The sequence below is a fragment of the Conger conger genome, chromosome 5, assembly GCF_963514075.1.
Source record: "Conger conger chromosome 5, fConCon1.1, whole genome shotgun sequence".
Lineage (NCBI taxonomy): Eukaryota > Metazoa > Chordata > Actinopteri > Anguilliformes > Congridae > Conger > Conger conger.
The window spans coordinates 5,003,646-5,028,892 of NC_083764.1; the positions used below are offsets into that span (position 1 = coordinate 5,003,646).

General features: G+C 46.9%; 1 protein-coding gene across 2 annotated transcripts; it reads right to left on the bottom strand.

Moving 5' to 3' along the window:
• Positions 1–13,027: 13,027 nt before the first annotated feature.
• On the bottom strand, positions 13,028–23,227 carry iyd (iodotyrosine deiodinase). 2 transcript variants are annotated; one of them, XM_061243489.1, is made up of 6 exons: positions 22,989–23,227; positions 18,920–19,114; positions 16,554–16,713; positions 14,004–14,160; positions 13,466–13,642; positions 13,028–13,369 (listed from the first exon to the last, which is right to left on the bottom strand). In XM_061243489.1, exons 1-6 carry the CDS (start codon positions 23,176–23,178, stop codon positions 13,364–13,366), a joined length of 885 nt encoding a protein of 294 aa, XP_061099473.1. In that variant the 5' UTR covers positions 23,179–23,227; the 3' UTR covers positions 13,028–13,363. The 2 variants fall into 2 exon arrangements, with proteins under 2 accessions (XP_061099473.1, XP_061099472.1); XM_061243488.1 differs by having other exon boundaries at positions 13,028–13,233; positions 13,432–13,642.
• Between the last annotated feature and the right edge of the window lie 2,020 nt (positions 23,228–25,247).

The following is a 25,247-nucleotide window of genomic DNA, read 5'->3' on the forward strand; positions in this document are numbered from 1 at the left end:
TGTGTTCAGGGCCGCCGGCTGCTTTCAGACGCAAGCAGATGGACGGTCCGTCCTTTCTTTAAATTCGCCGTGCAGCTGTGCGGGAGAGATAAGCGATAATAACCATGGGAATTATATCTATACATATAAGCACAACAGGACTGAGTTTGCACTGATTTATGAATCATGGTCCGGGAATCCACAAGGTCACATGGGTAGATTGTCATATTTTTGCTGTTGCCTCGTTGACATGCGGAGACCAGTCGTTACATCAGAGGTAGCAAGAAGGTCACACGCAGGCACGAAAAGGCAGGCATATACTTGCATGCACACGCGCACGCACGCACACACACACACACAGTATTTCAAATCTGAGAATAATCTGCCCATATATTTCATGTGTCAAGCATAGAGCGGTAGCTCAAGTTATAAATCTCTGGACGGAGCAAGTTGTGTCCAAATACATTAAACCTGGTGAAAACTGGATCAGACAAACCATTAGTGTGCAAACATAAACTTGAGACTTTCCAGTAACTTTGGCACATAAAAACTTTTTCCAGATTCCATTTTGCAGACTATTAGTTTGGCCACACTCCCTATCTAAATAAACATTTTTCATCGCCTGTGAGTCAGTCAGATGTCATAATGGGGCTGACAGGCATCAAAGACCCTGGCTTTGAACCAGAAGAAAAGTTTTCCTTATTTCAAGGGACTGTCAAGAAGTAGTTTGACACATGAAATTTATGTGCAGATTATACTCAGATATTGATATACTCAAGGTTAACCAAGGTAATCCAGTCTCCCTTGGTTACCGACTGGGACTTCTGCAATTAAACAAAAACTTGAAAATCCCAACTGCAGAAACACGGGAGTCAGAAATAAATGAACCTGTTGATATTTATCCAGTCAAAAAAACCCTACAGCCTCACTTAATACCTGAGAGTACGCGAGACATAATTTAATTGTTGAAACCCTTTGAGTTTCGTTTTTTGTTTTGTCTCAGTTTCGAGTCGGGAACTTTGGGGTTTCCCTGAGGGCTGTTCATCGCAATGCCGTCAGATCATTTCCATAGAACTTCTCTCCTCTGTTTCTGGACCCCGCGCCCGCTCCCCGCCCCCCCCCTCCTTCCTGCCAGCTGTGCTTCTCGTTAGCGACGGCTGCTTCGCTCCACGCTCCGGCACAGAGTCTCCGTGTCGCAGCCTCCTGTCAGGGCTGGCGGCACCAGAGGCCCGGATTGTTCCATACCCGCGTGAGGAGGGGGTCGAACACGAGCCAGGTCACCGCCCCCGACTGACAGTCTCACCTACAGCCGTCCCGCGGGCTTCTGACATGGTTTTTTTTTTTGTTAGGTTTTTTTTTTGGGGGGGGGGGGGGTGGGTGTTCATTAGTGACGGACAGCTGACATAGAAACGGAGGAGCCAGAGAATGTTGGCCTACTTCTGATTTTTATCATTTTCCCCCAAATCCTTTTAAATACAGCCTACTTAAAAACAGCTGCCTTTTCTCTTCTCATTTCACTGCATTGAAGACGACAGCGCTATAACACCAGCACTAAAATGTGTTCAGGCACTTATCATTTAGTAATTACAATGATTTAATGCTTAAGCCCAGTCGCTTCATACTTAAAGTGGTATGACGTTGACATGCAGTGCTGTGTTATGTCATAAGCTCAGGGGTGATCACTGCACCCTCCACCCCACCCCAGAGGTCCATGTCCCGTTTGAGATTTTGGGAGGGTGGAAAGAGCACTCAGCCTATGGGTGTGGGAGTATGATTTAAGAGGCTTTAGGGTGGGCCCCTATCTCCGCCGTGATGATCTCTATCTGGTGTTCTGGAGAGTTACGAGAGCTGAGAGAACGTTCCGGAGACGGACCGAGCGTTGGGCCAAGTGGCACCCCAAGCCGTCCCGCCGCGTTATCAGATGGGAAAACGTAATCAGATGTAAAAGTGCTGGAAAGCCTTGTCAGGATCCAAGGTGTGGGCCTGGCTACCATCTCCTCAGATTTACACAATAAGCCCCTGAAACGATGGGAGAAGCGCGATCGCTCCGTTGCCACCAAGGAAACTGGTGAGCGTCGTTGTCTCGTACGAGACAAGGATTAGCCGTTCTTCTGTGAGCGATAAGGCCGTCATCTGATCGGGTTCAGCTTTGTGACTTCTGAGAAGGGCCACCAATTAAAATAAAGCAGAAATGTAAGAAAAAAAATTACTTCCCGCTTGCTAGTAGTTCTGATGGAACACGGTATCTCACCCTGTCATCTACAAGCCGACTCACATTTCCTTCATCCAAACACATCTGCCCCCGCAAATAATAGACATTGTTCTCTGACGCTTCTGGAATTCAGCAACCAGTGCTTCACCAGCTGCCCTTTTTAGCGCGTAGCGCCGTTCGCAGACGGACGTTCCAACAGGGGAAACGGAACTGAAGATTTCCCTTGACGGTGAAAAAAAAAAAAAAACAAGAATACTTTTTAGAGGAGAGAGAGAAGGAGCACGCCTGCCCCCCCCCCCCAATCCTTGTCCCTCGTAAATTGGATTGATTAAAGTCAACTTTTCCTGTTTCCAAAGTTAGAAAGTCAATTAGCCGACACGCTAATGAGGTACTAGCTGCTCGCCAGAGGATAAGTATCCCTGTGCGGAGGAAAGTGCAGTCACGCGTGTCTCGGTTAGCCCTCAAAGCGGAAACTGGAAAGTATATATAGACAAAAATGAATGTAGGTTGGTCGGAGCAGTATCCAGATGGACCTGCAGTAAAAAAAAGGGGATCAACTGAAGCACCATTCCTTTTTCTTTAAAGAAAAATGAAGAATTTTCCAGGTTTTTCTCTTTAAACCACAGTTTATGCAAGACTGAATTCACATGGAGGTTTGGGAGTGTGGCTTCATGGCCCTCAACTAGCGGTGCATTCCTGTGTCGTTCACTAAGTGACACACTGATCTGGACAAATCATAGCGTCCTGGTTTCAGTTGAAGGCTCCTGATTGGTCTTTTTGTCTGGTGTTTGTTGACAAAATGGCTGCCGTGCATCTCCCTGCCATGGGGATGGGGGAGATACAGGGGAGGGGGTTTGCTTCCTAGCCCCCGTCCCAAATCCGGGCTGCCATCGGGGGGGGGGGGGGCAACTGGGTACACTGTCCTAGACCCTGGAGGAAGGAGGGCCCAATGGCCTGTGAACTTTTTAATATTTTGTCCCGGGCCGGGGAATTTTTACCTGTTTCCCAATCGTTGTAAAGCATTCTGACATTATGTAAAGGTCTGTATTGAAAAATGATTTGAATCCTTCCGTATTTCTGTAGGTCTTGGTTCCTTGCATTAACAGGGGGATTGGTGGGTCATTGGTGGGTACTGAATCTCCCGCTCCCTGAAACAAGGCCCCTACAGCTGGTTTGGCTAAAACACACCCTTGCTTTGATGTCCAGTTCCTAATTGGGAGACATTCTCACATGTTATCTGTATGTTAACGGCATCAGTCACGCCTGAATTTCGTTGTGATAAAAAGAACCTTGAGGAAAAATCGACATTCAACCCGGTTAACGTGAGCGAAATGGACACAGTGTATCCAAGAATGCTAAAAGGAAAAATGGTACGGTTACTGGACTGTTAAGCAGCATAAAGTGGCAGTTTCCACAGATTTGGCACAGTTCTTGCTAACACAGGAAATATGATATTACATAAAGCACCTTAACTTCAGTGCTGTTTCAGATTTTAACACCGTACACAATTCAAATTGAGAACAATGACACTGCTATTTAGAGATTAACGGGAGTTTGATGCAAGCCCGTTGTGTATATCAAGTTCTACCCCTCCCGTCTGCCACTCATGGTGAAGGTACATGTGGGGCTAAGGTACATGACTGGGACCTGGAAGGTTGGCGATTCATGCCGCGGTGTAGCAACAATACAATGTGCACAGCTTTTGGGCCTTTCAGCAAGGCCCATAACCCCCCATTGCTGCAGGGGGGAATTGTCCCCTGCTTAGTCTAATCAACTGTAAGTCGCTTTGGATAAGGTGTCAGCTAAATAACTGTAAAGTAATGCAACTTCCAAGACAGGATGTACTGAAACTTCTTTTGAACTGCATGCAGTTCACTTCCTGCTGTCTGTTATTGTTTACCAAAAACTATCTCAGCACGTGAAAACCTTCACGTCGCCACTGTTGGCGATGTATCAGAGGAAATAAAGTCGGCCTGGCACATTTGCTATTCACGGGCTGAACTCATGCAGAGAGGTGCACGAGAAAAACCCCATCCTCTTTTCAGGTCCCCGAATCTCTCGGGGAGATGAATCTGAAAGCAATTAAAGAAGGGCTGAACTCTGGGTGTTGTCTTCTTGGACACCATCCGGATGCAGCCGGAGTCACTGCTCTAGGGATAAGATGGAGGGGGGATGTATGGAATGGCCGCCATTTTGTGCCAAATGTTTTGGAGGAAATTTGCAAAGAGGGCATTTTGTTTCACTGACGGCAGATGCGGTGTTTCGATCACAGGGGACAGTTATTATTATTATATAATATCATGTGATTACATCTAACTACATTAATATGATAAGTGTCTGTTACAAGTTAGAAGGAGTCTGCAACATGTAGTGTTGAAAGTCTAGTGTATCTTTTATCAACAATGGAATTTTTTAAGAAAATATCATTAAAAGAAGCGTATGTATTGAGTTTTACTGAAGAAGACACCCTGGTACTTCATTCACAGAACACTGGAGAACACATAATTTTGGGACCCCCCCAAACAACACCCCCCTTTAGATTAAAGGCCCGTGACAAGCACACAGAAGCCAATTGGTTCTTTTCATGTACTTACTTGTTGCTTGGTTACGTACAGTAGCCCTTGATGCAGCCAGTGCAGTTCATCAACATGGCCGGGGCGCTTTTGTCCAGCGCGGCTGAAAGGAGCCCTTGTAGGCTGGGAGGTGGTCCGTGCCGGAGAGAGTAACCAATCACAGATGGGCACTGTGCACACGGTTCTTTCATTAAGTCGAGATTCCGGAAGGGCTGTCCCACTGAGCCAGGTTTGATGACCCCCCCCCACCCCCAGAGTTCCTCTTGGGGGTTGTCGGTGGGATCAACGTTGGCAGGGGGGGGTTATGACCAGGGGCTCCCCTACAGGGTTTGGGTTGGGGAGGGGCAGAGCAAGATGCACAGGCCAGAACACTAGCGGGTTAGTAGAAACCTGCCACGGCCAATCAAGTTGGAGTTAAGACAAACCCTTTCAAGTCCCGCTGACATAATGGGTTTACTGTGAGGTGGGGCCACTATATTCACTCTGAAATGAGAAAGAGATGTGCAGAAAGAGCCTCTGATGTCATGGACAGGGGGAGTGAAACTTTTGGTTGATTGTTACTCAGAGAGTAAGACTATATAATCCTGTCCCAAAACACAAACACTTTAAATGACATAAAATCAAATTGAGGATGACCTCATTAAACATGTGTGCTAGTTGAAAATTTTGGAATGTGCAGAGAATTCTGAATAAAATTTACCATTTAAACATATTCTGTATATTTCAGTGTATTATTCAGTTACGCAGCTTCAGTTTCCCTGAAGGAATTCAGATTGAGGCACCTTGCTATGTAGGCTAGTACAACACCTGCTACTTGAACCTCCAACCTGCAATAACGGCGGTTTCCTCCCTTCTATTATTTTTTACAGAACAGCCACGGAGGTCGGTGTTTATGAAAGCTCAGCTCTCGACTACATGCGAACAAACGTCGCATTAAGAGCTGTGCTGAAGCACTAAACGGCATTAAAAGCTCTGTTGAAGCACGAAACGGCATTAAGCGCTGTACCTCCCGGATCACGACAGTTTCCCAGCGAACAGATGGGGCTTCATAAATTAACCGATACAAAGAGCCCTGTTAAAAAGAAGTTCTGCAAACGCGTAAAAGGAGAAGAGCTCCGGTTACCAGCAGGCTACGGACGAAGCGATCGCGCTGTGTCTTTTCTTTGTTTTTAGTGCGCGTGCAAAGTAAATCATCCGAAATCGCTACTACTGGTCCACTGGCCTTTCTCGGTCAACAGGAAACAGATGTCGTAGCGACGTCTCCGACGGTTTGGAATGAAAAATGACCCGGCAGCTATATTTTAAAAGGTTTCCCGGGGAGGTGGAGGTGGAAGTTGAAGCTTTTGGCTCGGTTCCTGAGAACCGCCTTGTGGTATTCGTGTGTGACTGCTAACTGACGGCCAAACGCCACAGACGTTGCAGCGGGTCTCGCGCTCATAACATATCTCATAACGTTATGAGAGCTCTGAGCCAAGATGGCGGGGTGCTTGAGGTCTACGTTCTCAGGAGGCCAATACACACACATATCCATTTATAGCATCATGAGCCAGGAGGTGGGAGTTGAGGAGGGTCAGCGCACATCTAAAGGCATTTCACCTTTTGTGAAATACCTTTGAACGTATGTTGGCCCTGCTCAACTCCCACTGCATTTTCTTTGGCTTTTTATAGATGTTCCTGACTCAACAAATTCCAGCCTTTGTCCTGTACCCTGCTGTAAAATCCAGCTGTGACCTGCTCGACCCAACCATGTCAAGTTGGGAGCTGGTCTGAACTGGTCAACCAGCTACCAGATGTTTCAAAACCTAGCTTGAAAGGTATGTTTGACCCCTTTATGAATCCACAACACTTCCCCAGTGTCGAGCTGGAGCCCAGCTGGCTCATTACTGTAGTATAATGGTTTGGGAACTGGCCTTGACAACTCCCAAGGTATCAGGTTCAATTAAATTCCCATGTGGGTGTACTGCTGCTGTACCCCTGATCAGGGGGACTTTACTCGAATATGTTCAGTTATTTATCCAGCTGTACAAATGGACTGAATTTAAGAAGAACGTCTGAGGTTGCTCTGGGTAAGATCTCTGCTAAACGCCAGCAAGAGCTTTCCCATTATCAGTAAATTAGTCCCAGTAATGGAGTCCAGATTAAAATGGCTGCCTGCACATTGTCTATAGGCCAAGACTGCAGTTGTTCCTGAAAAAATAAATATAATAAAAATACAAATACATTAGACTCACTCCACTAACTTCTGTTTCCTCTCCGGTTGTTATCTATGATCTGAGGTGACTGAAATGGTGGTATACCCCTATCTCACTTCAGTGTTTATGCCCATGATTTTTTCTTTTTCTTTTTTTAGGCCTTTTTCATCTTTTTATTGGACAGTATAGTATAGAGAGACAGGAAGAATGGGAGCGAGAGAGAGGGAAAGACATGCGACAAATGTCAGACGGTCGGATTCGAACCGCTGACGTCACGGCTCGCAATGAGCATGCGGTCAGTGCTCTACAGGTTGCGCCACCGAGACACCCCAATGCCCATGATTTTTAACGTCACTGCCTCTGGAAGCTACACGGCTTCACTGACTCCGCCCCACTACTCCTCCTTCGCTAGCAACAGTAACAGTGATGGTTGGAGCTTACACCGGTCCAAAAATAGCGAAATGTTTTAAAAAAAAACACCCAGAGTCCAAAGGAAATAGGGGTCGGCCTGGTTTCAGCTCTCGGTCCCAAAAGAGGTTTGAAGATCCTGTTAAGCCAAAGCAGCCATGCATCGCAAAGCAAGTGTATCACGGCAAGAGTTATTCAACGACAGTAACAAGGCCGCCATTTTACATTGCAAGTGAAAGAGGAGGGAATGTTAGCTATGCCCTTTATTCACTGTGCTGGTGTGACCCCGCCAGGCTTCCATAGAATGTGGGTTATTTAAATCACAGCATCACAGACACACTGGGCAGAGTGTAGGAGACTATGCTGGACTGTAGGAGAGGCAGTCTGTGGGAGTAGCAAATACCAGTACAGATGAAGATGAAGTCATCACTCTGCCCACAAGTAGCACACTGTGATTTGTGGCTCATCCCTCTAAAATGCAGTGTTTCAGTGGCTTCAGTGCAGGGATGTGCCCTGTGTTCTGTTAGCACCAGGCTAGCAAACCTGCAGCGGACCCTTCATCTGTTAGCAACAGGCTAGCATGCATGCAGTGGCCCCGTGGTCTGTTAGCACCAGGCTAGCACACTGATAGCAGCCATATGATCTGTTAGCATCACCCTAACAAGCATACAGAGGCCCCATGGTCCGTTAGCACCAGGCTAGCAAACATACAGTGAACCCTTCATCTGTTAGCAGCAGGCTAGCACGCAGGCTGTGGCCCCATGGTCTGTTAGCACCAGGCTAAGAAGCATACGGCGGCCCAATACAAAAGAAACTGTCGGCCCACTAGAGGGTTGCAGACGGGCACCTACACTGGTGCTCCAGGGGCAAAGAGCTCAATGACATAGCCAACGATGAGGACCAGCTGCTGTTCAGTCCAGGCATCCAGGCTTCCCCTTGTGTGGGTGAAGGGACACAGGGGCCGGAATGTTCCAGTGAAATAACCTTTTTTTTTTTTTTTTTTGCTTTTTGGAGAGGGTGAAATACATCGGCCTGAGAAAAGGGTTTGGGGGGCGGCGCACGGCGGTGGTGTGTGTGTGTGTGTGTGTGCGGTATCCCCCCCGGCCTGCGGCAGGGCTCTCGTGCGTGTCCCGTGTGGCCCTCGCTCCGCCCGGTGTGTCCTTAAAGCCCCTGTTTCACACAGCGGCCCTGACACTCATCCCCCGCCCCGCCACAATGCGCCCATTCTTTTCCCCGCTGCACGCATGACTTCACTTTCTCAATTCTGCCCCGGGCAGGGTAATCCTGACACCCCTCTTGCCCCCCTGCCCCACCCCGTCCCACCCCTGCCTCTGTCACCTTCCCCCTCTCCTACCCTGACCTCGCTCCTTCCCTGCACTCTCACCTCTGGGGGAAGGGGAGGCGGGGTACCCCCTGATTGATACTGCACTGAGTGACCCTGGGTGGGATATGGGGTTTGGGGGGGGGGGGGGGGGGGTTGGGAGTAGGGGGACGAAGCTTGCTGGGAGCAGGAGTGGGTGTGATCACACGTTGCCCGGCGACAGTCACTGGGGCAACGCCTGCAACCATCCTGCCATGCATGATCACTACCTCCAGGTGAGAAAGGAAAGATACTGCATGTGCTGTATATGTGCTTTCAAATGCGCACACATTTAGAGAGAGTATTCTCCCTCCCCTCCAAAGAGCTGCATGGATCCTACCCCTGCCCCCATTACTGACGGGACAATGCCCCCCCCCGCCACGGCACTTCCATCTGTGTCCACTTCCTCCCCACATCGGCTGGATCCTGCCCCCTGAATCCTGCCCCCCCCCCCCCAAAAAGAAAATCCACCCCCAGCCTAGTGACCGGGGGGGCACTGACAGGACCGGAAAGACCCACTCAGGACGGGACAGGAAGTACAGGGGTGGGGTGAGGAAGACACTCACACACACACACACTCACACACTAACACACACACACTCACACACACACACACACACTCACACTCACACATACACACACACACACACACACTCACACACTCACACACACACACACACACTCACACACACACACACATACACACACACTCACACTCACACACACAAACACTCACACACACTCACACACACAAACACTCACACACACTCACACACACACACACTCACACTCACACACACTCACACACACACACACACACACACACTCACACACTCACACACACACACTCACACACACACACACACACTCAGACTCACACACACGCACACACACACACTAGTTTTCAGGGCTGGCTCTAAATAGCTCAGTTTGGGACAGAAGGGGCAGAGATTAGCATGCTCTCTGTTCATCAGGCAGCTCCAGAGTTCATTTTTAAACCCCCCCCCCCCCCCCCTTTGACGGGTGGATTTCCGCCACCCAATCATGAAGGCCACGGTGGCTGAAATGTCAGCGTTTTTAAAAATATGGCACAGGGAGACGTGTTTTTATATTTATATCAGCAGACACTGTGCTCACTTCACCCTACCATTAATCTGCTGGGTGTTGCTCAGCCCTGCTAGACAAAATCCTGCAACTGGTGAAAAAAAACCAGCTCATGCTATGTTTTGAAACATCTGGGTTGCTGGTATTTTGAGCTGGTCATCGCTGGATTTTTCACCAGGATATAGCAGGATTTCTTATGCTGTAGCTCAGTTTTGCATCAGGGTATATTTTCTTAATGAACGCTACTGGTTATGATGTGCCTTATTTAGATTTATTCAGGTACAGACTCATTTCTTGTTCCCAAGTTTGTTCGAAATGTGACTTGACAAAAGGAATGAATTGTCTACAACATTTTCCTACAAATGTCCTGTTTGGCAATTTAACACCCTGGAAAATATTCTAAAGCAATGAGTAATTCATGAAATCCACTGTGAAAAATGAATTAAACCATTGTATAAATGTCAGTTCCCATCCACAAACAAATCTGAAACGCGTTTAGAAATCTGACTTAAATCTTTAGTGCCCCCTAGTGGGGACCTACGCTGATGCAGTGGCACACAAATGTATCGGTATCCAGGGTTATTTGACTACTACTGACATGAAAATATGTGATTCACTGCTGGTCTAGACTTGCTCAAAGCTACATAACATAATTGATGCAATTCAGTAAGCATTATTCAATGACCCATTTGGCAAAGCCTCGTGATAAGACTTGAGCCAGTACTAATGATTTGCATACACCTGCATCCTGTAATAAGCTAAAGTCGGCCTGCACAGAATGGCCAAATATTCTGATTTAATGTTAACCTTCAGAAATTACTGCCTACAGCTGAGTAGAAGTATCACGGTGCACTATGTGTTGCATACCCATTGGCGTTCATTTAACAACATCAAGTCAAGACAAAAAAAAGATGTATCGTATAATAACAACGTGAATTTGACATTATCTGTAAAATAACCTTGGCAGGCGCTGTGAATTCCAATATACCCAAATGCGGCATGTGTTTTGCATCCTTCCAAATAACACGCGGCTATCTAGTACATCAGTAATACATCGATTAAAGCACGAAAGAAGGCGGCGTTAGAACGTGGTGCACCAATGAGACGGAACCAGGGCGCGTTAAAAGTTTATCCGGAGCTCACAGAGCGGATCACACCACCGCCGCGATCCAAACGAGAGTGTCGACAAGACAGACAGTAGCCGCTTTGTCTGGCGAATTCCTTGGCAACCGCTGTTTGGAGAGGAATCACCCAGCTGTGCCGCGCGCTGCGAGGATTTCACATGCCCGCAGTGCGTCACTGACCCAAGGGCTTTATGCATTTTATGTGCACTTTAGTTTAGATGTGCGCTTTTAGTTCCGAGGTGAATAAAATATTAAAGTGTGGGCATATACCAGCTGTTTCCGGTTTCAGATACTAATGGGTATAATAAACAGTGTTGGGTAGTAATGGGTTACCTGTAATCTAGATGTAACCTACGTAATCAAAATAACTGCAATCAGCAGTTTAAAAACGTGCTTAATCTGAGTAGATACCTACTTCGCTAAAGATGACGTGCCTACATTTTGGATTACCTCACACCCACATGCAGAAACACGCAAGTACACCTAAACAGGAGGATGCGTTCGCATTGTAAAACAGAAAAAATTTAAATCAACCTGTGGCCTATAAACTCAAGTAGAAACCCCAAATCCGTCCGGAGCCCAGAGAGCTCACATCTTCAACTTGAAACGGAGTCTGTGAGGGGCTTGACTGCAGATTCTGAAGCTCAGAGTTGAGGTACTTACACTGATAGGCCGATCCGATCCGGAAACCTGCAGTAATATTCCGGGAACCTGCGGTAATACCGCGTTCCTTTGGCCGCCTGCGGAGTTGTTCCCCGGCTGCTGCTGCTGCCAACACAGCGATCCCACGCTGCTCCGGAGACGCCTCGACATTCCCGCAAAGCAAAGGGCTTCTCCGATTACCGAGACAGTGTTTAATCTCACAGGGCCAAAAGCCTCACACTAAACTCTTGTTTCAATTCTAACAGTGGGGGGGGGGGGGGGGGGGGGGGGCATAAGTGCACTGTGTGATCTACAGACACAGATTAAGCCTAGTCCTAGACTAAATTCAATCTAGAATGGAGATTCTCCATACAAAACTCGACCTAGTCCAGGACTAAACTTAATCTGTGTCTGTGAAACTGGCCCTGTGGGTCAATTTAACAGTGAACATTTGACCGTGCATTAATTATGCATCTGTAGAAAAACACACCTGTGTTTTTTATAGTGAGTCAGATTTGTCAGACCTAAGTGATTTCTGGGTGTAACCGTTTATTTCCATTGGCTTCACTTGTACGCCTGTAGATAAAGAGATAAAGAGAGTCAGCCAAATGCCTGAATCTAAATTAAATTAAATTAAAATAATGGGGTTTTTCCATAATAATTGAGTCCCCTGGAATTAGCCGGTCCTGCAGAAGCCAGAGAGGTCGTAGGTCACCTGTCTCCCCCGTGCAGCTGTGCGGAGAGCGGCCCTTCAGCCTGTTCACGCAGCACAGGGGCACACGGACGTGCTGACGGACACTGATGGGGGGGGGGGGGGCGCTCGGGTTCGAGGGCGCAGCTGTGCGGTATCCATGTCCGCGGGGCGGGCTCACCTCGCTCCAGGTGCGCCCTCGTTATTCCCGGACGGAAACCTTCCGGAACGTTTTCCGCGCCCCCCCCCCCCCCCCCCCCCCCTGCAGGTGTGCGCGCGGCCCGGGTGCTTCATCACGTTGTCATGGCGAAGGTCACCTTGCGGTCCGCACGGGAACGACGGACCTGCCTCAAGGTGACATCACGACTCGCTCAGAATCCCACACTGGGAGATACTGCTTTAATAGCTAATAATTCTTTCAGCAGTAATTACGGCATTTGTGTTTAAGATAATCAAGAAATATAATACATTGAGCGCAGGGGTTGATTTGACTGGAAGGCAGTTTGCAGACATAAGTGTCAACGCGTCATGAGGTCAGGGTCACAGGAACACCATGATGTCATCAGGGTCAGGGTCAGAGGAACACCATGATGTCATCAGGGTCAGGGTCAGAGGAACACCATGATGTCATCAGGGTCAGGGTCACGGGAACACCATGATGTCATCAGGGTCAGGGTCACAGGAACACCGTGATGTCATTAGGGTCAGGGTCAGAGGAACACCATGATGTCATCAGGGTCAGGGTCACAGGAACACCATGATGTCATCTGGGTCAGGGTCACAGGAACACCATGATGTCATCAGGGTCAGGGTCACAGGAACACCATGATGTCATCAGGGTCACAGGCACACCATGATGTCATCAGGGTCAGGGTCACAGGAACACCATGATGTCATCAGGGTCAGGGTCAGAGGAACACCATGATGTCATCAGGGTCAGGGTCACAGGTACACCATGATGTCATCAGGGTCAGGGTCACAGGAACACCATGATGTCATCAGGGTCAGGGTCACAGGAACACCATGATGTCATCAGGGTCAGGGTCACAGGAACACCATGATGTCATCAGGGTCAGAGTCACAGGTACACCATGATGTCATCAGGGTCAGGGTCACAGGAACACCATGATGTCATCAGGGTCACAGGAACACCATGATGTCATCAGGGTCAGGGTCACAGGTACACCATGATGTCATCCAGGCTCTTCCGGGTCAGGTCGGGGACGGTGGCATCTCTGGCGGGAAACCCGACGGGCAGGAGCATCAGGAGCTTCTCATTGGCCGGCCGGCGGAGGAGGAGCCTGAGGTGGGGGCCGCAGTTCAGGGGCGTGGACGTCACGGTTACCAGGCCGACGTTCTAACAACACGGGTGGGGGAGGGGAATTGTTAGCCATGGCGGATTGATCCAAAATGGTGGCATGTTTATGTATCAGAGGTATAAGAGTAGGTGTTAGACCTGGGCCAAATACACAATTGTTTTTAAGTCAAATGCTATTTGCAGGCTTAGGGCTAGTATTACTTATGTAAAGCGTCTTTTTCGGACAGTCTGCTGTGAAAAACAAATAAAAGAAACGTGAAAATGTAAATACTTTTCTACACTTCCTCTTGGATGGCTCAATTGCGCCGGGCGAGATCAATCGAGCGCAGAATAGTATGTGAATCTGAAGCAGTCACGTGTTTGACCCAGGTGTGGTGCGAGCCTGAGCATTCCAGCCTACATTGAGGGCGGCCAGCAGGATCCCGCAGGCTACGGACACGCTGATCTCGCTGTAGTAGTGGGTCTTCTTTCGGCCGTCGCTGCGGATCCCGTGGGTCTGCTTGAAGACCAGAATGAGGTACGGAGCGACGTCCAGGTACTCCTTCACCCAGGTAGTCCTGCGATAACCACGGAAAAACAACCCACGCTAAAACACCAGCCCAGTCTGCTCACTCCAGAATGAAGTCTGGAAGCTTCCTCAGAGCCACATGGAGCTTATGGCTACAGACACATAGGGCTCTTTCCAATGGCTTATTTTTCACCCCCTTCTACTCCTTGCTCCGAGCTCCACCCGTCAGGGGGGGAGACAGAAAAATCAAGTGAGAAAAGGAGTTGAAGACAGGGGGAGAATCAAGAAAGCGTGAAGTAGGCGAATGGAATGTCCTTGCTCCTTCAAAACGTCAGTTCGAAGCCACGTCAGTTGCAGGCAGAGAGGGGAGAGGTGGATGCACACCATTTATACATAAATATAATCCATTAATATCATCATTTATCATAATCACACCATTAATCATTTATACATCACGCATTCCAAAACAAAATACTTCTGCAAAGGATGCGCTCGTGTTTTCTTGTGCAAGAAAACTTCAGGAGCCCCCAAACTTTGGCTTCTGAGTCTGAGAAGCAACATTTAATGGACGTAACAATGGCGGAACTCGGTCGATTTCCGGGTTAGGCGACAAACCAGGAGAACTGGGGCGAAAGGTAAGCGATTGGAATGAACGGACAGAGTCAGATGGGGAATAACCGAAACAAAGAAACAAGGTTCTGTTACTTAAAAATGACACCAGGGGGCGCCCCTGTGCTACGGATGTTATCAGTGAGGAGCTGTACTTTGAGCCCCCTCTGCTAAACATTGGACCAATCGGAGGAGACAGCTGGAAGAGGGAGGGGTCAGAGGTATACCTGTGTGTGTGTGTTATGTGTGTGTGTGTGCTTGTGTTTGTGTGTGCGTATTTGGGTGTGTGTGTGCGTCTGTACCTGTATGTGTGCGTGTGTGTGCATTTGTATGTACATATGTGTGTCAGTGTGTATTGTTGCCTGTGTGATGTATGCATGTGTGTGTGTGTGTGCATGAGTGTTTGTGTGTGTATTTATGTGTGTGTGTATGCCTGTGTGTGTGTGCATGTGTGTGTGTGTTTCTGTGCATGTGTGTGTCAGTGTGTATTGTTGTCTGTGTGATGTATGCGTGTGTGTGTGTGTGTGTGTGTGGGTGTGTGCCTGTGTGTGTATGTGTGTTTCTGTGTGTGTGTCAGTGTGTATTGTTTGTGTGATGTATGCATGTGTGTGTGTGCATGAGTGCATGTGTGTATTTATGTGTGTGTGTGTGCATGTGTGTGTGCCTGTGTGTGTGTGTGTGTGTGTGTGTTTCTGTGTGTGCGTGTGTCAGTGTGTATTGTTGTCTGTGTGATGTATGCATGTGTGTGTGTGCATGAGTGCGTGTGTGTATTTATGTGTGTGTGTGCCTGCCCTGGAGCAGTGCAGTCCTCACTGGAGTGGTGTATAAAGACAGAGAAATGAAGCCTGATGTCCAACCCTCGGGCTCAAACACAGCTTCTGAATATTTAACAGGCGGCGCAAATATGTCTGCCGATCTTCCGCTACCTGGGGAAAACCAGCCAGTTCCAGCCAGTTCCTCCCACGTCTGGTGTGCCTACACCCTCCCCTGATAACCACTGACCTCTCCTCACACTTGGGCACTCATAAAACTGGTAAATCAACAACAAAAATAACATTGGCTACATTTACAGATGCATATCTTGTATCTCCCTCACCCGCGCCCTTCTCTGGTGTGTTTATTATTGGATATTATTGGATATTGTATCGTTTTTGTTGGCTTGGTGTTTTATGGCACCTGCCTGGCAGTGTTGGAGTGAGCTGAGGACAGACAGATAGAAAGGTCAGACAGACAGACAAACAGAACGACAGGCTGAAGGGCAGAGCCACTGTTGGCCAGATTGGGTTACACACTGACCGGAATCAGGTCTGATAACAGCCCTGATCAATACAAGAAAAACACTAATATCCATATTTTACAGGAGAGAGATCAATGATTTTGTAATGAAACTGTCTTGGATTTTTTGTGATGTGATATCCATACTACATGGCCGAAGGTATCCAGACACTCTATCTAATTAGTGGATTTGCCTATTTAAGCCACACTCATTGCATAAGATCAAGCACACAGCCATGCAATCTCCATAGACAAACATTGGCAGTCGAATGTGCTGTACTGAAGAGCTCAGTGAATTTGCACCGTCCAAACAAGTCAGTTTCTCGAACTTCTGCCCTGCTGGAGCTGGCCAGGTCAAGGCCAGTTCATTTTCCAGTAACAATTTGTCCAGGATGTTGGTCGCAGTGATGCTCTGTCCCTGGACTATAAACAGGCCTCCAGTTCAGTTATTGTGAAATGGAAACGTCTAGGAGCAGTTCACCTGTGTAGTGGCAGGCCACGTCATCTGACCGAACGTGACCGCTAAGAGCCAGAGGTCACGGTGGCTTCTCCGCTCACCTCATTCTGCGAAGGTCACTGACCCACTTGTCTCCCATCCTCTGTCTGTAGTTGATCTCCTCCTCTTCCTCCACAATCTCACGGATCTTGTGCTTCACCTCGGCGTCGCCCACGACCACAAAGGTCCAGGGCTCCGTGTGAGCCCCGCTGGGGGACGTGCCTGTCCGGGAGCAGCATGCTCATCTTCATCATCATCATCATCATCATTATCATCATCACCATCTTCATCATCATCATCATCATCATCATCAACATCACCATCACCATCATCATCACCACCACCATCATCATCACCACCATCATCATCACCATCACCACCACCATCATCATCACCACCATCATCATCATCATCATCATCATCATCATCATCATCATCATCATCATCACCATCATCATCATTGTCAATATCATCATCACCATCACGGCCATCATCTTCATCATCACTATTAATAAAGGCATCACCCTGGATCACGTCTGTCTTATATAGTATATTGCTGAACTACTACTGCAGCTGCTGCTACCACTATAAATTCTACAACTATGCAACTTACTGATAACAGTGATACCATTTTAAATCCACCACTTGGTTTCACCTCCCACGAACCCCTGTGAGGTGGTCAAACTGTGAGCTTGCACTGACGCACAACGGACCGCCAGCACCAGAACCGATTTTATAACTCATCTTATATTCCAGAACAGCAGTGGATATACTGCCACCAGCGTGTGTCCAGGGGGATCTGAAGGTCCCTAGAGAGGCACACATTAACAGCGTCGTCTTTCATCTCCAGGCACAGGCTGCGTCTCACTGGGTTATAGATCCTCACCGCCCCCGACAGGGCGTGAGGCTCTGCAGCCCGCAGGATGGAAGAAGTCACTACAGCACGTACGGGCAAGATGTGCTCAAAGATGGGGCAGCCTCGAGCCTAGTGCAGGGGTCCTCACTCCTGGTCCTGGAGAGCCGCAAGGTGCGCTGGGGTCCTCACTCCTGGTCCTGGAGAGGCCCAGGGTGCGCTGGGGTCCTGACTCTTGGTCCTGGGGAGCCGCAGGGTGTGCTGGGGTCCTCACTCCTGGTCCTGGAGAGCCGCAGGGTGCGCTGGGGTCCTCACTCCTGGTCCTGGAGAGCCACAGGGTGCGCTGGGGTCCTCACTCCTGGTCCTGGAGAGCCGCAGGGTGCGCTGGGGTCCTCACTCCTGGTCCTGGAGAGCCGCAGGGTGCGCTGGGGTCCGTTGTTACTCAGCGCTTGATTGATCCACGAAAGCGGTAGATCACACAGTTAACTCACCTCGCCTGGTTTCTTGGGTCTGCATCGGTTGCTGATATTAAGGTGAAAACGAAAACCAGCACCCCCTGCGGCTCTGCAGGACCAGGGTGTCTGACCCCTATCCCACTGCCCCAGTGTAGCCACAATGAGATCAGCGCGGCCCTTGAGCAAGGCCCCTTAACTCCATATTGCTCCTGGGGGGATTGGCCCCTTGCTTAGACTAATCAACTGTAAATCGCTTTGGGTAAAAAGCATCAGATAAATAACTGCAATGCAATGCTCTGGGCTAAAAACAGAACGGAAGACTCCGGTTAGAGTCCTGCCTCATTACACTGATGAGCCTACTGCTTTAACCTTTAAACCTTTTTAACCTTTTAGGCCCTTTAGCCCAGGCTAATGGAAGCAGATGAACGGGTTATTGATTAGAGCAGAGGGCTCCTGCACTGCTTCAAACTGAAACACTGAGGGGCAACCTGTAGCCGAGTGACTAAGATACAGGACTGGGACCCAGAAGGTTGGTGGTTCAATCCTCAGTGTAGCCACGATAAGATCCACCAAGCTGCTGGGTCCTTGAGCAAAGCACGCAATCCCCTATTGCTCCACGGGGATTGCCCCCTGCTTAGTCTAATCAACCGTAAGTCACTTTGGATAAAGGTGTCAGCTAAATACTGTATCGAACTAACTAACTTTCCACACAACAGGTCCTGCAGGTATAAAAAAATTCTGTACTCTGATCAATTGTAGGACGGCCTGTAGCGTAGTGGTTAAGGTAAATGACTGGGACACGGCAGGTCGGTGGTTCTAATCCCGGTGTAGCCACAATAAGATCCGCAGAGCCGTTGGGCCCTTGAGCAAGGCCCTTAACCCTGCATTGCTCCAGGGGAGGATTGTCTCCTGCTTAGTCTAATCAACTGTACGTTGCTCTGGATAAGAGCGTCTGCCTAATGCCAATAATGTAAAATTGTCCCATTGACTTTACACTGGAAACGGGTCTGAATGACCTGCACTGGAGCCGACCGCAGTGGCACTAGTAAGCACCGTCTCTCACGATCTCTCAGCATGAGCAGGAAATGAGCTCCAGAAAAGCAGCCCGGCTTTGGCCCACCTGCGGTCCGGATGACGTAGTCGATGACCTCGCGAGGCACGGGTTCGGGGCTGATGAACCGGACGGACCGCCTCCCGTTCATCAGGGCGTAGAACTCCCGCGCGCGGTTCAGCATGACGTCGCCGGCATACCGCGCGGGCGCGTAGGGCACGTGGGGCACATCCTCCTCGCCGGCCGCCCACTCGCTTTCTTCTTCTGCAAAAAAGCACATTCGGACAGTCACAGCGCCCCCTAGAGGCACCTGCAGTTCCCCGCGCCTGTCAAACGGAGACCTCATCTCCGTACCTCCCTCTGAAGCACGTGGTCTCTGACCACACCATGGAGGGCCGTATGTTTTTGTGAACGCTGTTTTTCATTCCAGCCTCAGATCTTGATCGTAAAATTAGTTCAGTAATTTGCAGAATTATGGCTATAGGTTTGCACGTAATATATATAAAGTTAAAGGTACAATAGTAATTTTGGATTTCTAATGGTCAAGAGAGGAATAGCACTGTTTATCCCTCCCTCTTCTCTGTAAATGTTCTGACATTGACACACCATTAGCTCTGGCAATTATAACCAATTTTCAACCAATGAGCTTGAATTATTGTACAGTTATACAATGATTTGGTCCTATAGTCCTGAATTTAAGGACTATAAAGACAGGTAGAGGGTGAGTCAACATGTCGGTGAGCCTTTTTGAATGATAGGAAGGGATTTACTTGTAACAATGTTTTAACACAAAAATCGTACACCTTGCACCTTTAAATGTATTATTTGTAGTGGCTGTGGCTTACATTCTGTGTTTTAGTGCAGCTAAATGCATATGGCTCAATATAGTTACACACTACCTGCCCTGTATATCAATAGGCAAACAGTCAACTGTCCGTGGTCTTAATCCTTGGCATTAAGAATCAGTACATGTACATAAAGACTCCTTTTCTCATTTGTAGCAGCTAATTCATCCTGAACTCTGATACACTCTCGTGAATGATTAAACACCGCACTGGCTGTTTCTGATCGGCAACATTCTCCGAAACATTTTCAAGAGCAATTACTACTCGACAAAATGTTAATTACGTGTATAATGAAATAATGTGTGTGTGTATGTGTGTCTCGTTATATCGGGAAAGCAAGCCGCATTTAACTGAAGAATGTGATTTGGTCCGCAAGAATGATTCAAATAATGCAAATGTATTCAACTTCAAATGCGTCTGAAAACCGGAGGAATGAAGGATACGCTTTTCCATGGTCATCACTGTTGGGAACTATGCAGCGAGACATTAAAGGCACACTCGGTAATTCAGTTGCTAATAAATTGCTAATGGCTTACAATGAGCAAAAACGTGAAGATATGGACCAGCACAGAATTACTCTCCTCATAAAAATAATGATAAATAACCTCATGAAAAGCAGTTCAGACGTGGTGTCTCTTTAACTGTTTAAGGTGTGAGATCACAAATGCAGTATATGTTCAGAATGTTGTTAAACTGAACATTCTCGCGCTGATGTGGCCATCACCACTGGTGATTGAAAGCAATGGAGTTCTAGAACACTGATGAATTCTGATGTCTTCTGGCGTAATCAGCCCAATAAATCAGCCCAATAAATGTGGGCTGATGTTGGCATGAAATACAAAAAGTCATCTAATTTTCTTTTACAGACTCTTTTCAGACTGACTTTGAACTTCAATATACTATAGACTGTAGTAATAGTATAGCTTTGCGTCCACAGATTTAAGTAACTCTTGAGACAAGTGAGGGTTCCTTTGGGTTTAGTATTTACAGTAAGGTAGAGTGACTTGGCAATTATGAAATGTATTTTCAGTCCAAAGGTTGCTGGTTTGACTGTCAATGAGGTGCTCAGCAAAGTAAACGTTCTCATGGGCCGGTACTGTAACCGTCCATGTGAATGAATAATTAACTAATCAAAAGAACACAACAGCAAGTGCTGACAATGACAAAACGGTAAACAGGTGCGCAAACAGATCATCAGGAAACAATAAACAGGTGAAACGAATGATGAACTATGGAAAGCAAAGTGGGACATAAAAGGCAAAAATGCAGAAAAACACAGAGACACAGACTAAAGGGAAAAAGCAACGGGCAAAGGAAACGGACATGACAACTGCACTTTTCTAGCCACACACAGTACGGTAGTTTGGCAGCTTGTGTCTTTATTTTGGGTAGTAGCCGTTGTGAAGGAAATGATTCACTAGACGTCGGATGTCTGTACTGCCTGTTCGAGAACACTCTTTCTTTGACACACTTCGCTGAGTCACCTGGGTCAGAACCGCACCTGGGTCAGAACCGCACCTGGGTCAGAACCGCCCCTGGGTCAGAACAGCAGGGACCCTGACCGCCTTCAAGTGCAGACTGTAAGGGTAATTGTCTTAATTGATTCTTAATTGAAAATGTGTGTTCGCATAAAGACAATCACGTGATTAAAAATAACCTTGTATTTTTTAATCCTTATTACTATTAGACCACTTTCTGAATTAAGTGCTTACTAGGAGTCTTTCTCTGTCTCTCTCCCAGCAGACAGACAGCCTTTGATCTTAATGTCTCTGCTTCTCCTAGAAGGGGGTAGCAAGCACATTCCGGTCTTAGAGCAAGGGCAAGATTGGAGTTTATCTGGAGACTAAATAATAATAATCCTAGGTTGTCAGCATCCATGTCTTCCTTGTTTTTGTCTCCGCCCTTGTGGAAAAGTCTGTATAAGAGTCTCACTATGTCTGATTCAAATCAAAGCTCTCTCACTTTCTGTTATTTTTTTAAAAATAAATACGAAAGTTAAACTCGAGCATAGCCATCGTTGTTTTACTGGGATCTGTTTCATCAGACGATGCTCACCTTTGAATTTTTAGAAAGGGCATTTTTCCCTAACAAGACACACCTCTTCAAGCTGCACCTCTGCCCTCCCCTCCCTACCTCCCTGTAATGCCCAATCAACAGAAGGGAAGCCCAATAAGTAACAGCTAGCCTCTACTGCGCATGTTTGAGGGCAAAAAGGGCTGGCTGCCCATTGCATTCAATGCTAACTTTTTGATCATAAGTTTGGGCTTATGAACTTCCTTCCTGTCATTAATGCCATTTCTCTCACCCGTGTCTCTTTGGCTGTCAATCATTAGTGTGTTTAAACCTGTCGTTTTCAGTTTCTTGTTGCTAGTTCGTATTTCTGTTTTGTTCCCTACCCCGGTTCTAGCTTCCTCTACCCCGTACCTGTGCCCTGTTATTTTGTCTAGTTTCTGCTTTGCTCTTTTGGATTTTATGGTTTTGATATCGGTGCCTGGTTTTTGGACTGTTTCCCGACTTTGCTCTGCCTGCCCTGGATGTACCTGTCTGCTTGGATTCTGACCATTGCATGTTTTGTTTTGTTTGTTTTGTTTGTTTTTTTACTACGTTTTGGATCTGCCCTTTGCCATTAAAGCCCGCTGTATTCACGTCATCCGAGTCTGCGATTGGTTCCTCTGTCCCGAAACCTGACGCAAACACACAGCGCGTCAAACCTCTCAGTGGATAGGGTACAAATTATTACAAATACATAATAAAGTGCTCACTGAGGGTACACATTTCATTATATATTACATATTTTCACAAATTGCTTTTCATATTAAATCTACCAATCGTTAAACGAGTTTCCAAAAAATATAAAAAAATATAAAATATAAGTTTTATTTTCCGTTTTATTCCCCATTCACTTCAATGGGAACTCCGATGTTTTGCACTCGTTAGCTCAAGGGGTGCTTGCCGGTAGTTAAATATGCGCATGTCTATGATTTACTGCCACAAAAGTCTTATGCTCCGTGGTCTACACGAGATAGGATAAACTATCGCCTATAGCAACACACACTCTGCTGTCAACTTTTACGCTGTGTTGAACCTATAAAATAGAACTGCCACTAAATTAATAAAAAATCACCGCTGAAGATTAGAAATGATGAATGAAATGCATACCAACTAATGCTGCTGTTTCAATCGATTTTGGAAAGACTCTTTTTGTAGCCTAAGCCTATATGTATATAGATATAGGCTATGCGAACTTTCCATGGAGTGAGTGATATCCAAAAACGGGCAGCGCGCGCAGGTACCTTCATCTCTGGAGTTTAATTCTGTGTCTTGCAGATCTTCGTCTACCCACGGTCTTGATTTCGCCGTGGATTTGGAGACGACGGCGTTTGATTTCCTGTCTTTTTTCTGAAAGCTTCTGATAAAAAATACAACGACCACACCGCACAAAACCGCTAGAAACACAGGTGTCAGGGAGGAAAATAGCGCCATAGCAGTAGAACCTCTACAAACTATTTGGGGAGAAATTCTCACCTCCTACTATAACTGTAACTGACGTCAGTCTTCTGAGGTAAACCTGTTTGGTTAATAATCAAACACGTATGCAAAAATAACTACTGAATCTACAAATCCAAGGCGTGCCTTCTTTACTGCCAGCTCAAATAGACGGTCTGCCCCATGCTGTAGCCTATCTGAGTTAAAAAAAAAAGTTATTTTCTTATATTTCATACAGTTCCAGAGGGTCAAAAGAACCCCACACAACACATGTATAGGCCAAGTTGGTGCAGGACTTAGCATAGCATTATGTTTACTGCATGTTTACAATTTAATCCTATCAAATTAGAAATATTATGAAAAAAAGTTAACTGGTTTTTAAGAGATGAACTTAATGGGGTCAAATTGACCCCAAACATGATAGGAGGGTTTAAAAAGTTTTTAGACATTTTTGCAAGTTTGAAAACTGAAATCTCTTCTTTACATAAGCATTCAGACCCTTTGCTGTGGCACTCCAAATTGTGGTCAGGTGCATCCTGTTTGCTTTAATTATCCTTGTGTGTCTAGACCTATATAGCTATAGATATTTAGCCTGTTATGTCTCCAACGAGAAATGTATTTTGGAGAGAATATCAATGTAACTTTTTCTTGGGGGAAAATAATTGAACTATAAGAATTATTATAATATCTATCATCCAAGATAGCACACGATTGGGAAGCTATGCAATGAATATGATAAAATTATAGCACTTTCCATATCTGTCCAGTCTCCAGGCTACTGTTCCACATTTTGATGTTACGGTGATCTGATTTAATACAATATTATAATATAACTCATAGCGTGTAATGCAGGGAAATGTCCTCTGCTGAAGGACATGTTGGGCATTAGCCTTTTTGGAATAAACCTCAAAAGGATTGGACGAAATCAAAAATCATACCAAGCTAATCAAAAAATCAAATTTAATTTAATATGATAAAATCAAGGGCACCAGCAAATAGGTGGAAAACGTCCCGGTGTGAGAAATGTGTAGGGTTGAGCAGGGTCTGCTGGTGTTTGATTTCACATTATAATCGGCAACCATTTCATACCCTTGAAACCGGGGCCCTGTATCCAAAAGCAGGATTACTGAGTTAGGTGGATTACTGATCTGAGTAAAGCCCGGAACCCTCCCACATCTGGAACATGGTTAAACTCAAGTATAGCTATCGTTGTTTTACTGTGGATCTGTTTCCTCAGACGATGCTCACCTGTGAAATGTTAAAAATGGCATTTTTCCCTAACAGCAGTTATCCAGCTAACTCACTGATCCTGCTTTGTGGGATTTACTCAGTGAAGTTATCCAGCTAACTCAGTAATCCTGCTTTGTGGGATTAACTCAGTGCCGTTATCCAGCTAACTCAGTAATCCTGAGTTGTGTGATTTACTCAGTGCCGTTATCCAGCTAACTCAGTATCCCTGCTTTGTGGGTTTTTCTCAGTGAAGTTATCCAGCTAACTCAGTAACCCTGCTTTGTGGGTTTTTCTCAGTGCAGTTATCCAGCTAACTCTGTAATCCTGCTTTGTGAAACACCTTCCTCCCCTGGGGGGGGTGAGTTAATTGAGCGATCTACTTTACTTTGTCAACTGAATGGCGAGTTTAAAAACGGAAAAACCCAGAGCGTCCTTTTGAGAGCTACTCCAAGTTAAGCTCCGAATGCACTGAGGTTACACTGACCCAGGACCCCGAGGCAGACTGTGGCTCTTCTGAGACAAACCCTCACCTGTCCCGTACAAGCCCACAGACTCCAGGGTCTCCGGGGGGCGTAAGTCATGGGACAGGAGACGTACGGAGACGATAACGGAATCAGACTCGCACTGGCTGGGAGTGCCTTGTGGAGAGACTGCATTGACACGCACGTCACATTAAATAAACATCACTGTCTAGCCCATTGCTTTCGCAATGCTAAGCGACAAGACGGATGGAACAGACCGCTACCTTTCAAGACATTTTTTAAAGAGGAATTTTTTTTTTTTTTCAAATCACAAGTAAACCCGATAATGAATTCGGCTCATCTCGCACTGAGTGA

What these genes read in the sequence shown, in the direction of transcription:
- iyd (XM_061243489.1), bottom strand. Translation starts at nt 23,178, where the DNA reads ATGGCGCTATTTTCCTCCCTGACACCTGTGTTTCTAGCGGTTTTGTGC. An exon ending in CTACGTCATCCGGACCGCAG is followed by an intron (nt 16,714 to 18,919) that starts GTGGGCCAAAGC and finishes GCTCCCGGACAG; the next exon opens with GCACGTCCCCCAGCGGGGCT. An exon ending in TCCTGCTGGCCGCCCTCAAT is followed by an intron (nt 13,643 to 14,003) that starts GTAGGCTGGAAT and finishes CCGTGTTGTTAG; the next exon opens with AACGTCGGCCTGGTAACCGT.